Source organism: Balaenoptera physalus, assembly GCF_965194825.1.
Source record: "Balaenoptera physalus genome assembly, chromosome: 8".
NCBI classification, from domain to species: domain Eukaryota; kingdom Metazoa; phylum Chordata; class Mammalia; order Artiodactyla; family Balaenopteridae; genus Balaenoptera; species Balaenoptera physalus.
Genome location: NC_138887.1, coordinates 20,230,874 through 20,243,298, shown reverse-complemented (window position 1 = coordinate 20,243,298; position 12,425 = coordinate 20,230,874). Strand labels below are relative to the sequence as shown.

General features: G+C 33.6%; 1 protein-coding gene across 1 annotated transcript in view; it reads left to right on the top strand.

Moving 5' to 3' along the window:
* FAM185A (family with sequence similarity 185 member A) overlaps positions 1–12,425 on the top strand; it is a 72,198-nt gene that overhangs the window by 6,644 nt on the left and 53,129 nt on the right. Inside the window, exon 3 of the mRNA XM_082473673.1 lies at positions 7,250–7,342. Coding sequence (XP_082329799.1) covers positions 7,250–7,342 — 93 coding nt within the window. The remainder of the gene's footprint in view (positions 1–7,249; positions 7,343–12,425) is intronic.

Sequence of the window (12,425 nt, the reverse complement as noted above, 5' to 3'; positions counted from 1 at the left end):
TCATTTTGGCCTAAGTAAATTTTCTCTGAGTAGCAGGCCATGAAGAAAAACACATAGTAAGATTACCTGGGAAACTTCAACTGATAATGGCTGCAAGATATGTTTCCTAGGTGTTTGGGTTCCACGTTATTTCTCACATGGAAACGACTGTGTACGCAGCACTTTTCTAGGAAAGTCTTCCGTGGCTCTCCGCCTTCCCGGGACTGAAGGAAGATACTAATGAAGATCGTAATAGCAACTAACACTTCTAAGATAATCTTTTCCAATCCTTACAGTTGCACTGTATTATAGACACTGTTATTGTCACCATTTAAGATGAGGGAATCGAGATACAGCAAGTTTCATATACTAAGTATTTATTGTGGGTGAACAAGTAGAAGAAATCCGTGCCTTCATGAAATTTAATTTGTAGTGGGCTTAGATCAAGAAATATGCCTATTTTCTCTCAGATATAAAGTGGTGGAGCTGAGATTTGAACTGACTGGAGTCTGCTGAACCACTATGCCTTAATTGCTTCTCAACTTTTTTTTAACTAGCCTAGGTGAATAAGAGACCCTGATCTCAAAATGTTAACAGTCTGGGGTGGGGAGGAAGATTTGCCAATGTATTATGTAGTACAAAATAGACAGTGTTGAAATAGAGATAAGCAAAATTTTATGGCAGCACAGATAAAAATGGAACTACCCAAACCTTATTATTTGCTGATTCCTCTTTTTAGAGCCAGAATCTCATTTCCAATTTACTGTTAACATGTGGGTATTCCACAGGCCCCTCAAATAACGTAATTCAATTTTCCTCATACTTACTCGTGTTCCTCCAGTTTGTCTATAACCGTTTCAGTGAATGAGTGAGCGTAGCATTACTACCACTCAATATCTAGCCTTAACTTCTCTACCCACCTACTGAGGGTAGAATATATTTAGAATTTGTTTTCTTCTCCCCATGCCTATCATTACTGCTTGAGATCAAACCTTAAGTTGTAACACTACTTAACTGGCTGAAAGTTTTGCAGTTACATTTGCATCCATGTAAGTATGGGGTAAAATTGTCTTTTTATGTATTTTATATTAATCCCAACCAAAATTTTGCCTTTATAGAGACTGCCATATACTCAACTGTAGAAATTGATTTTTATGCCATAACTATTGGAATTGCAGTGCTAAGACCCCAGTAGTTTGTGTTTGGGGCAGCATTACTTCTCTGGTCTGGTTTAAGGGAAATCATCAATATTTATTTGAACTAGGTATTAAATATCAGTGTTTTAAAGATTTTTAATTTTTATACACAGACACCTAAGGTTACACCTTAAATTGAATTTAAAGTTAAACTTTAAAGCTAAGTATGGCTTATTTGCCAAACTTTCTTCATATATATCACTGTTATTTATCCACAATTTTGAGGTTTTAATATTATTCAGTACTAGATTTTTCAAAGTTGTTCCCACTTTTTATTTCTTCAAATACCTTGTGATATAGCTGCGTGATAATATCTTTATTTTTGACATATGAAAGGTTAGAGGTAGGATTTGAAAACCGAACTCATGGTCATATATACTGATCCATGCTACTCCTGCAGTAGGCTCTTAACTTGGGGGAAGTTTGGGAGCAAATCTTTAAACTTTCATTAATATAAAAGAGAATAAGCTAACTGACTTATACAGTTCACCATAATGAATTGTTAACTTGCTGTACTCTTACTGAAATCTGTGTTTGTGTATTTTCTCAGTGGTGAAGAGGCTTCTATGATCTTCTATAAGAATTGGAATCTTTGACCTGCTTTACTTATCTCCTATGTTACTTTCTCTCTTTAGATGATATCCGCCAACAGAAGTAACTATTTTTTAAAAACTGGTAGAAAAGGGCTTTACATTTGGTCCTGTTGCTGTGGTGGAGATCTCTTACCTTTAGAGAGAGGCTGCTGACAGCTGTGTTCTTTCCAGAATTCAGTAAACTGAGGAGCTGGATTTCTGCGGGACACTGAAATGCTTTGGAGCTCATTAACCGTAGTACTAACTTGGTTTTTCTTTTTTTCACTTCTAGATTTGAATATCAAGTCATCAGGGTCTGGCTGTGTGAAAGTCCAAAATATTGAGTGTGATAATTGCAAAATTGAAACTGAACAGGGGACCAGCATCTTACAGTCAGTTAAGGTATAAATATTTTTCTAATTTTGTTTCAACGTTATTTTTTAAAACACCTTAAACTATGAACTACGGTATCAAATTAAGGTTATTATTCGAGCATCATTTATTGGAAATATTGAGTATCGTTTATTCATCACTCAGAAATTCCTTGCAAAAAGTTTGTCAGTTCTGTTATGAAAGTATAGAGGTTGTAGCAACTTTGAAGGTTTTCATCATGTTCCTTTTAGATTTCATTTCAAAGTGTACAGCGATACTAATAATACATTCTTAGTATTCTCAGATCTTACTAAGTTTAAGAAATTTTAGTTTTAACGAATGATTTTCTTCCATTTATTAAGGAGTAAGGAAAAGTCATTAAGCATTATAAATTTGCTTAAAATATTAAATTAATCACATTTTTAATGTACCAGGTAGTTCATTACTTAAGGATTAAGTAGGTATTTGTGCTAAACAGCAAATGATTCATCTCACTTTGTAACAACGCTTTTATATTTAATTTTCTTAAAATTAGATTGGTCTCAGCTCTAAATGATTTCAAATACATCTCTGATAAGTTCTAGCTTACTGTTACTACTGGTACTACTTAACACTTGCATATTCAAAACTCAGTACTTCTGTGAACTTTGGTGGTATGTAACTTTGTTGAAGTCAGTCATCTTTGCTTCATAATTGCAAAACATTTTCAGTTTTAGATGCATAAACAGTAATTAGTATGATTAATTGGATACATTTAAAAATTTTTACATTATTTGTTTTGTCCCAGCCACCTTTATTTGCACACCTACCTTTGGCATGTCTTCACATGTGAACCATTTCAGTAAATTTAGTTGCACAGGGACTTCCCTGGTGGTCCAGTGGTTAAGACTCCATGCTCCCAGTGCAGGGGGCCCAGGTTTGATCCCTGGTCAGGGAACTAGATCCTGCATGCCGCAACTGAAAGAGCCCGCATGCCGCAACTGAAAGAGCCCACATGCCGCAACAAAGATCCCACGTGCCACAACTAAGACCCGGCGCAACCAAAAAAATAAGAAAAATTTAGTTGCACAAATATCAAAAAAGATTAAAGAATACTATTACATATCCTTTTGGAAAAATGAGATGGTTCCGGTTCTTGTAAAAGATTGCACAGTGAAGTTTTCATGTTGAATGACTAAATGGATGAGAATACCATGGTTCCTTTTTGTCCTTATAAATATATTGGTCACTCATCAATGCTTGAATTTCAGAACTTCATCTAGAATATTGTTCTCTGGAGACTCAGAGTCTTAGATTTTCAATTTCACAGCCAAAATTAGAAGCTACTGTACTGCTGTCTGTCTCTTTGCAATCATCTTTTGATCCATCTGATAATTCTGAAAGATCTATTTTGTCAGTTTTCTTTTTTCTGCCATTATGTGCATAAAATGAAAAATGACTTCTCAACTTTGGCACTGTTGACATTTTGGGCTGGATAATTCTTTGTTGTCAGGGGCTGACCTATGCACTGTGGGATGTTTAGCAGTGTTCCTGGCTTCTACCACCTAAGTGCCAAGAAACACACTGCTCACTTAGGACCATGAAAAATATCTCCACACATTGCCAGATGTCCTCTGGGGGACAAAAGTCCTTTAGTTGAGAACCACCATTTGAAGCAAGTTCATCATTCTTCTGTTGTCTTATTCTTTTAGACATTTTCTAGCATAGTTAGGAATAATTGACAAATAATAATGAAATAACTACTAGGATAATGAAATAGCAAAATGTTATGAGACATATGAAAAATAAGAATACTAAGATCCCATAATGTATTTTAGATTTACAAAGGAGTCCAGTGAACCATTATGGTAATTTTAAGATAGAATGAGTTTTATTCTATTTAAAAAATGAGTAAAATTTCTGTTTATTCTTTGGGAGACCTCTAAGAAAGAATAAAAGTCATGAAATATCAGTCCTACAAATAGAATAGCTCAAAAAAGAAATTCAAGGATTAGAATTGGGCCTGCTGAATCTTAATGGTAGTTAGGAGAATTAAGAGGTAAGAGAATTATTCTTGAGATTTTAGGATTTAACTGACTTAAATTCAGAATGGGAACGCTTCATGAAATATCTGGTTTAAGTTTTAAATATGGTACAATATCATTTTCTCTAATTAGTGATCACCTATTAATGTAAGTTTCTCTTCCACTCATTTTCAGGATGTGAAATATATTTGATCTATGTTATAAGATGTTTATAGCAATAATAACAGCTACTGTTTACTGAGTCCTTATTATGTACCCAGAAAAGTAGCTAAGGCTTCATTTAATCCTTGAATTATCTCCTTTTTATCAAGGAAGAAACTGTGAGCTACCAAGAGATTAAGGAACTCATTTAGGTTCCCACAGCTAATAAATTGAGCTAAGATTCGAACTTGTGTCTTTCTGCATTCCAAGCTCATGCTCTTTCCACCTTTCCTTATTGTCCAAGCAAAATGCTGACAGTACAGACTCACTGAATGCCACATATTTACATTTTTAAAAAAATGCAATAGTAATAGTTTATATTATACTAAATAGCTTCTGATTTATTTAAACATTTTAACTACTTTGTTTTGCATATTGAGGCAGGAGATAGATGGGCCCCAGGGTAAGCAGCTGGAGTTCATTCCCTGTGGACAGAAACTTCAGAATATCAATAACAGGACAATCGAGAGAGGAGGCTGGGCCCTGCCCAGATAAGAGATAAAAGACCACATATTCCTTACTCTCAAAGTCAAGGAGACTTTCCCCGACTACACATGCCCAGAAAGGCTTCTTGGAGGACCAAAAGGGAGGGGGCGCCACCCCAGAGTAAATGACGTCAACTACGCATAGGCCTCTTTGCTAGACTCCATCTTGGCTGAGAGATGCGCGCGCACACGGGAGGATCCTGAGATACACCAAATACGGACTCAGAACCAGGCAAAGCAAGATGATTGGTCAAAGGAAACCTGGAAGAAATGCCCCATAAAAGTGATTCAAACGACCACAAGGGGGCGACCTTCTCTCTGAGCCCACCCATGTGTCTATCCACAAGAACTGTACTTTTTCCTCCTAATAAGCACCTTACTTGGCTTCACTACTTTCCGTCTCTATCTGGAAATTCATTTCTACACAGCTGACGGTCTAGGGCCCTGTCCCTGGCCACTGGTCCCCTGTGGAATAGTGGCTAGGATTCAGAGCTCTCACTGCTGCTGCCTGACTTCAATCTCTGGCAGGGAACCGAAATCTTGCTTCAAGCTGCTTCAGGCCGAGGCCACCCAAGATCAATATGTTTTTAAATTTTACAATCTACTTTACATTTTTTGAAATTAGATGAGCTTTGAACTTAATGATAGCTATTAACATTTTTGTGCTGTAGACCTCTTTGAAAATATGATGATTATTTCCTTAGAAAAAAATGCACACATATGAAATTTTGCTTACAATTTGATAAGTTTCACAGACTCTCTAGAATGTCGTGTAAACTTGGTTAAGAACTCCTGATTTAAATAAAATAACAGTTGTTTTGGAGATACTTTTTTCTAAAGTTCATCAGTTACTTGTCTGCTTGATAAAGACTGTATTAAATACAGTTTGACTTCTGACTTATTTTTATATGGGCATGAAGTCTACCATGCTGTAATATAGATAAACTTTTTAAGAATGATTCATTTTGCCCTTTTCACTGAATTTTTTGAACTTCATTCCTGGGCCATTTTACCCAAGGTTTTACTGTTTTTCCCCCTGAGTAAAGCAACCAGAAGGTATATGGTTGTTTTGAATTTTTTTTCCCACTTTTTAGATACGTCTCTACTGTTGCTGGTTATGATATTGGTGGGTTTGCTTTTGCTATTTTCTTCTTCTGGTATTTTCCTATTCTTTTTCTCTTTATAGATGTGGTAGAACTGAAGACTTATGCAAATATTAAGGTGAAGTAAGCTACCCTAAAAAATAGACCAAACATCTAATGGCTCACACACAACTATAGTTTATTTCTCATTTGTGTCCAAGTGTGCGGGTGACTCATTTCTATTCAGGTATTGTAGGTTCCCTTCATCTTCTGGCTCTGCTATCTGTTAGAGCCTTATTGTAATATACATTCACCTGGTGGAAGGGGCAGAGCACAGAGAAGGCACATTAATTCTTCTAAAAGCACCAGCCTGGAAATTGCACATAACATTTCTATTTATGTTCTATTGGCAAGAACTGAGCAGCACCTAAGAGGTAAGGGAAGCTGGAAAACATTGTCTCTTCATGGGCCCAGCTATACTCTTTGTACTTAGGGAAAATTGGATTTTTGTGGACCTATCATAGTTTCTGCCGCAGTTGCCAAGTGTGAAATCAAGTGTTATATACACACACACACATTTTTTTTATCTAGCAGAGGAGGCTAACTGTAACTGCTATTTTCTTAGAGACATTTTCATTTAGTTCCAGTTTCTGGGCTGTGTTGTACTAGAAAGTGTAACAGTCAGTGGGTTGTTATCCTAAGTGTGAACATATACTTCTTCAGGTGACTCCAGCAATAAGAGTGTAGGATTTGAAATCATACAGAGCTTGATTCTGTTAGTTTAGATTTTGTTGTTTTCTAATGTGTCACCTGATAAGGTTGTTTAACCTTTCTGATTCTTGGATTCCTTCCTCTGTAAAATGGGAAAAATATAATACCCATCTCTCTGAATTGTGAGAATTAAATGTTAGTTCATGTAAAGTAGTGAACGTTGTTATTTGGTGCAAAGGAAATGCCAAGTAAGTAATAAATATTACTGTTATTAATAATGATGAACAGTGATTATTGTTGTCATCCTCATCATGATTTATGTTTAGTTAGCCATTGTGATCTTTGATTCCCAACTCTTTCTTCAGTGAAGCTACCAGAACACCCAAGTATCTTTTTTTTTCCTTTGAGTCCAAGGAGCTTTATTTAATCCCTTTAACAGCAGTTGACATTCTTTTCTCACTGATGTTATTATTCCAAACAGTGCATTTCTATTCATTTCTACTTCCTCTTTTTCTGCTTTATTATTATTTTAAAAGAAATATATAAAATGTTGGAACATTTTTTATTAGTATAAGTCAAATTTATTGTCTCTTTTTCTATGTGTGTATTTTTGTATTTGTCTTTCAGAGTCAAAAATTACATATTCAAACAAAAGGAGGTAACGTGATCTGCCTGGGAACAGTTTATGGAAATATAGATATTCATGCATCAGATAAAAGTGTAAGATTGTAATTTTCTTTTTTAGTACTTGCAATTTTGCATCTGGTTGTCTCACACAGTGGGTAGATTCTACAAAATTTGTGGCAAAACATTCCCTTTTTATTGCATTTGAGTTCATTAGTAAATTCAAATTTGAACTGAGATGATTAAATATTATATAATTTAATTTTAAATTTGTGATTTAATACTTTTGATAGATATTTAGTTACTTATTTGGAATCAATAACATCTTTTTTTAACTTTTAAGTTTTATTTTATTTTTTTTAAAGTTTTTTTTTTTTTGATGTGAACCATTTTTAACGTCTTTATTGAATTTGTTACAATATTGCTCCTGTTTTATGATTTGTTTTTTTGGCCGAGAGGCATGTGGGATCTTAGCTTCCCGACCAGGGATTGAACCCACACCCCCTGCATTGGAAGGTGAAGTCTTAACCACTGGACCACCAGGGAACTCCCTCAATAACATCTTTAAATTCTTAATATTTCTTTAGAAAATTTTTTTGTATTGAAGTGTAGTTGATTTACAGTGTTGTGTTAATTTCTGCTGTACAGCCAAGTGACTCAGTTATACACACATATACATTCTTTTTTATACTCTTTTCCATTATGGTTTATCCCAGGATAGTGAATATAGTTACCTGTGCTTTACAGTAGGACCTTGTTGTTTATCCATTCTGTATGTAATAGTTTGTGTCTACTAACCCCAAACTCCCAGTTCATCCCTTGCAAATACTTAATATTGAATTCTAATTCTGAAGAGATTTTAATCTTAATGATCATGGGTTAAAATCAGTCATTACGTAATACCAAAATAACTGGGATTAAATTTTTCTTATTGTTAGGTTTAGTTGAGTATTTTTTCCAAGACCTGTTTATTTTGCCTTTAGGCAATTTTAGGAGGAGTTTCAAAACTCAACTTTCTTCAGTGTTTTCCACAAGATGGCACCATTAGACAGCATTACTGTTCTCCAAAAGCTTTTATTAGCCATAGGAACTTTGTTATAAGACAGTTTGCATTTTTTCAGTCAACTTTTGTTGCTTTCTGTGATTTAGCATAGTATTAAGAATAAAGGTATAATTTTGAAGTATAAATTGTCACAGTTTTTTAGCATGATCAGTAATGTTTTAAATCTTTTAGAAAGGTCTAAGCCACCTTTTATTTTACAGTTAGACAATTTGCAAGGATTCTTTTGTCATAAATTTGTTCAATTGCATACTCAGCTGTATTCTCAGATAATTGGTGGGGAGGAATTGTAGATTATTGCTGGCATAATTAAACAAGGTAGGTTATAACACTAATTGTTCTACTGTTGTCACTTTTATTTTCCATCACCTTTCTCTTAGAACCTGTGGGAAACTGTTTAAACCCAAATATTCAAATTTATCTTTTTAAAAAGTGTTGAAAGACACTGCCTGGCTTTATGTGGCAGCTGTTTTGAGACAGCATTTAGTTTCACCTCTCTGATTGTTGTGGTCTTGGAGGTGCAAAAGGGAAATTGGACAACTGCAGTTGCAGAATATTGCATATTGATGTTCAAATATAACTATCAAAGAAGAATTTAAATCATCTTAATTATTTTCTATTTTTAATATTTTGACCACTGTTTCCACTCATTATTTATCCTCTCAACTTTCATGGTTTATTGAATATTCATTTATTCCTACTTTCTGTTATACTATTTTGTTTCCTGCCTGATGGAGTTTTGTGTTGTACTAAAGAATCAGTTTTTATATTTCTTTCTATTTATATCATGCATAGTGTTAATTTTTAAGGCATATTTCTAAGTTTGTGGGGTTTTATATAAAATAAATTCTTATGAAATATGTTAACTTTTAATATACAACTTCCATAGAAATGTGTTTTGGATATTTGAGAGGCAGCATAGTGAACTGGTTTAGAACACGTAATTGAGAACCAGAGTACCTGGGTTCTGGCTCAGCCACTTACTAAGCTCTTTAACTTCAGATGAGTTATTTAACCTCTATGTGTCTTGGTTTTCTGGAAAATAGAATAATAGTAATGACATTAACTCACACAGTTGTTATGAGGATTAAATGAGTTAATACATAATACAGATAAGGTACTTAAAATAATGTCTTGCATAGCTAACTCCATTATAGTGTCTATAGTGACTATAATGATGATGATAAAGGTAATAAAACACAGGAAAGGTAATTTGGCCAGTCCTAGACCTACCAGTTAACTTTACTGAGACTCTGTTTCATTATTCATAAAATAGGGATGGTATTGTTTGTTTTTTCTGCTCAGCAAGATTGTGAGAATCAAGTGAGCATTATAAACACTTAACAGTATATTCTTTATGTATCATTTTATATGGAATGGCTGTTTTTAAATTGTATCATTAATTTCAGTATCCTAAGTTTGATACAGACAAGATAGAAATCCATTGTATCTGATTGTTGAATGAATTGATAATATAGTTATCAGTTGACCTTTCTTTCTTAGTTTGGGCTACAAGGCCACAGTTTTTCCTTAAAACTTCATTTTCATTTTATAATGTTGATTTATAATAACTAAACTTTATGAAAAAAATTTCCTCTTGTATAGAAAAGCAAATTAATTTATAGCACTATCTCTCTAAGAAAGGTATTTTTGGATCTACTTTTTGTTCTTTCTTTAAATATCTACTTAATAAGCAAGCTGTACAGTTTAATCTATTTTTTTGAGTGTTTGTTCCATTAGCATTAGTAACTGTAAATAAGATCCTTAATATTTTGCTATAAACTATGGTGTCCTAAGTTTAATTGTTCTAGTTAGTATCTGATATAGTGCATTATATATGGCTCTTAGTGAATTTTCTATTTCTTTGAAATTAATTTTACAGATTGATTGGTTAAAATAGCTATATTATTGTGATGAGGAGTGTTGTACTTTTGCTTGCTTTCGTTTAGTTTGGTGGGGCAGGGGAGGATATTTTTTAGCTTCACAGGGTAAGATATTTAGTGTTTAATGAACAAAGTAAATCCTTGGCAATTTCCTGATACTCATAAGGAGTGTCTTAAAAGCTTTATTTGGTTGTGGGGAGAGTCTAATCAAAATTTCCCCCTTGCCAATAAAGACACAGACCTACTAGAGAATGGACTTGAGGATATGGGGAGGGGGAAGGGTAAGCTGTGACAAAGTGAGAGAGTGGCATGGACATATATTCACTACCAAACGTAAAATAGATAGCTAGTGGGAAGCAGCCGCATAGCACAGGGAGATCAGCTCGGTGCTTTGTGACCACCTAGAGGGGTGGGAGGGAGGGAGACGCAAGAGGGAAGAGATATGGGAACATATGTATGTGTATAACTGATTCACTTTGTTATAAAGCAGAAACTAACACACCATTATAAAGCAATTATACTCCAATAAAGATGTTAAAAAAAAAAAGTTCCCCCTTGCCAGTTCAATTAAGTTTCAAATATTCTTTCAGCATTTATCTTTTGATATTCCCTAAAACAGCCTCACTATTTATAAAAAGCTAGAGTATTCATACTTGTTGTCTGCTTTATGGAAATACTTGGAGAATTTTAAGCTATGCATAAAGCAACTTTTCATGAAGAAATTTTGTAGGTAAAGGATAAATTTTTTCAGAAATTTTAAACCTTACTATTACACTGAGGAATGCAAAATGTGTATTCTCACAAATTTGAATGTATATAAAATATCTATCTTTCTTTGACAGACTTATTGAAACTAGATTTTAAAATATTCCTATGAATCCATAATTAGCTGTAGCAGATAAGCAATTGGATGTATTTTATATACCTAATAAAAGTTCATTAAAAAACAAAATTATATACTTCAAATCTGGACGACAAAGTAATTCTAGTTTGCTTCCCATAACAACCTCTGGGTACCTTAATTTCTCTTTTCATAGTTTATCTGTCTTCTAATATTTTAGTATTTTTGAAACTCAATTCTTATTAAATAATATTTTGAACTCAACAATTTTTGAAGGAAGTATAACGATTGAATAATACTGATGCCAGTGTGTTGAAAAACAGTGATGTTCTTTCTTTAAATACCTCAGTGTAATGCTTGAATTTGACCCTGGGCAAAACTGTGGCAAGCCTTCCTAGTGATTCAGTTTTTATGTCAACAGTTTTATATTAACGCTCACTTTATGCTTATAAAGCATTTGTTTAAAATACTATAAAGATAATTTGGAATCCTTAATTAGATACCTTCATTTTACATTGGGCTCAATATTTGAGACATAAATGCATACTGAATTTTGTTAGAGAAGTTTAGGGATAAATACAAAAATCCTTCCATTTTGTTCAGTGGAAAGCCACTGACTAATTAGATGTAAAGTGGAAAAATTCTAGAAATAATAGTGTATTCACTACATTAACAGATGAAATGCGAAAAATCATACGAGAGTCCAATTCAGTCAGATAAAGTATATGCTAAAATTTAAAACCCATTCATGAGTTAAACAGCAACAACAACAAAACAGATTTGAGATAGAAGGGAACTTCTTTAATCTAAAAAAAAGGGATCTAGAAGATATCTATAGCAAACACCATACTTAATGATACAAAGTTGTAAGCTTTCCCTCTGAGAATAGGAATAAGATAAGGATGCTTACTTGTTATCTCATCACTTCTATTCACTGTTAAATTGGATGCCTGAGCCAGATTGTAAGGCGGGAAAGAACAGGAAAAACAGTGTTAATATGAGGATTAGAAGGGAAGAAATGAAACGATCACTTGTAAAGAATATTATTATGCATGTAGAAAAATGTTTTAATTCAGGTAGATTATTAGAATCAGTTAAGTGTTTTTAGTGAGGTTTTGGATTTAAGGTCAAATACAAAAGCCAGTTAAGATAAAATGAAGTTTAAAAAGCTATCTTTTATAATGACATTTAGAAAACATCAAATAGGAATAAATTTAACAAAAGATGAAGAACTCTACATAGAAAATACAAAACATTATTAAGAGAAATTAAAGAAGGTCTAAATAAATGAAGGAATATAATGGGTCTATTCCACAGAGAAAACACTGTTGCTCATAATCTTGTAATTAGAGCTGGGGAATTGAAGACAATAAATTGACCGTGTACTGTACATAT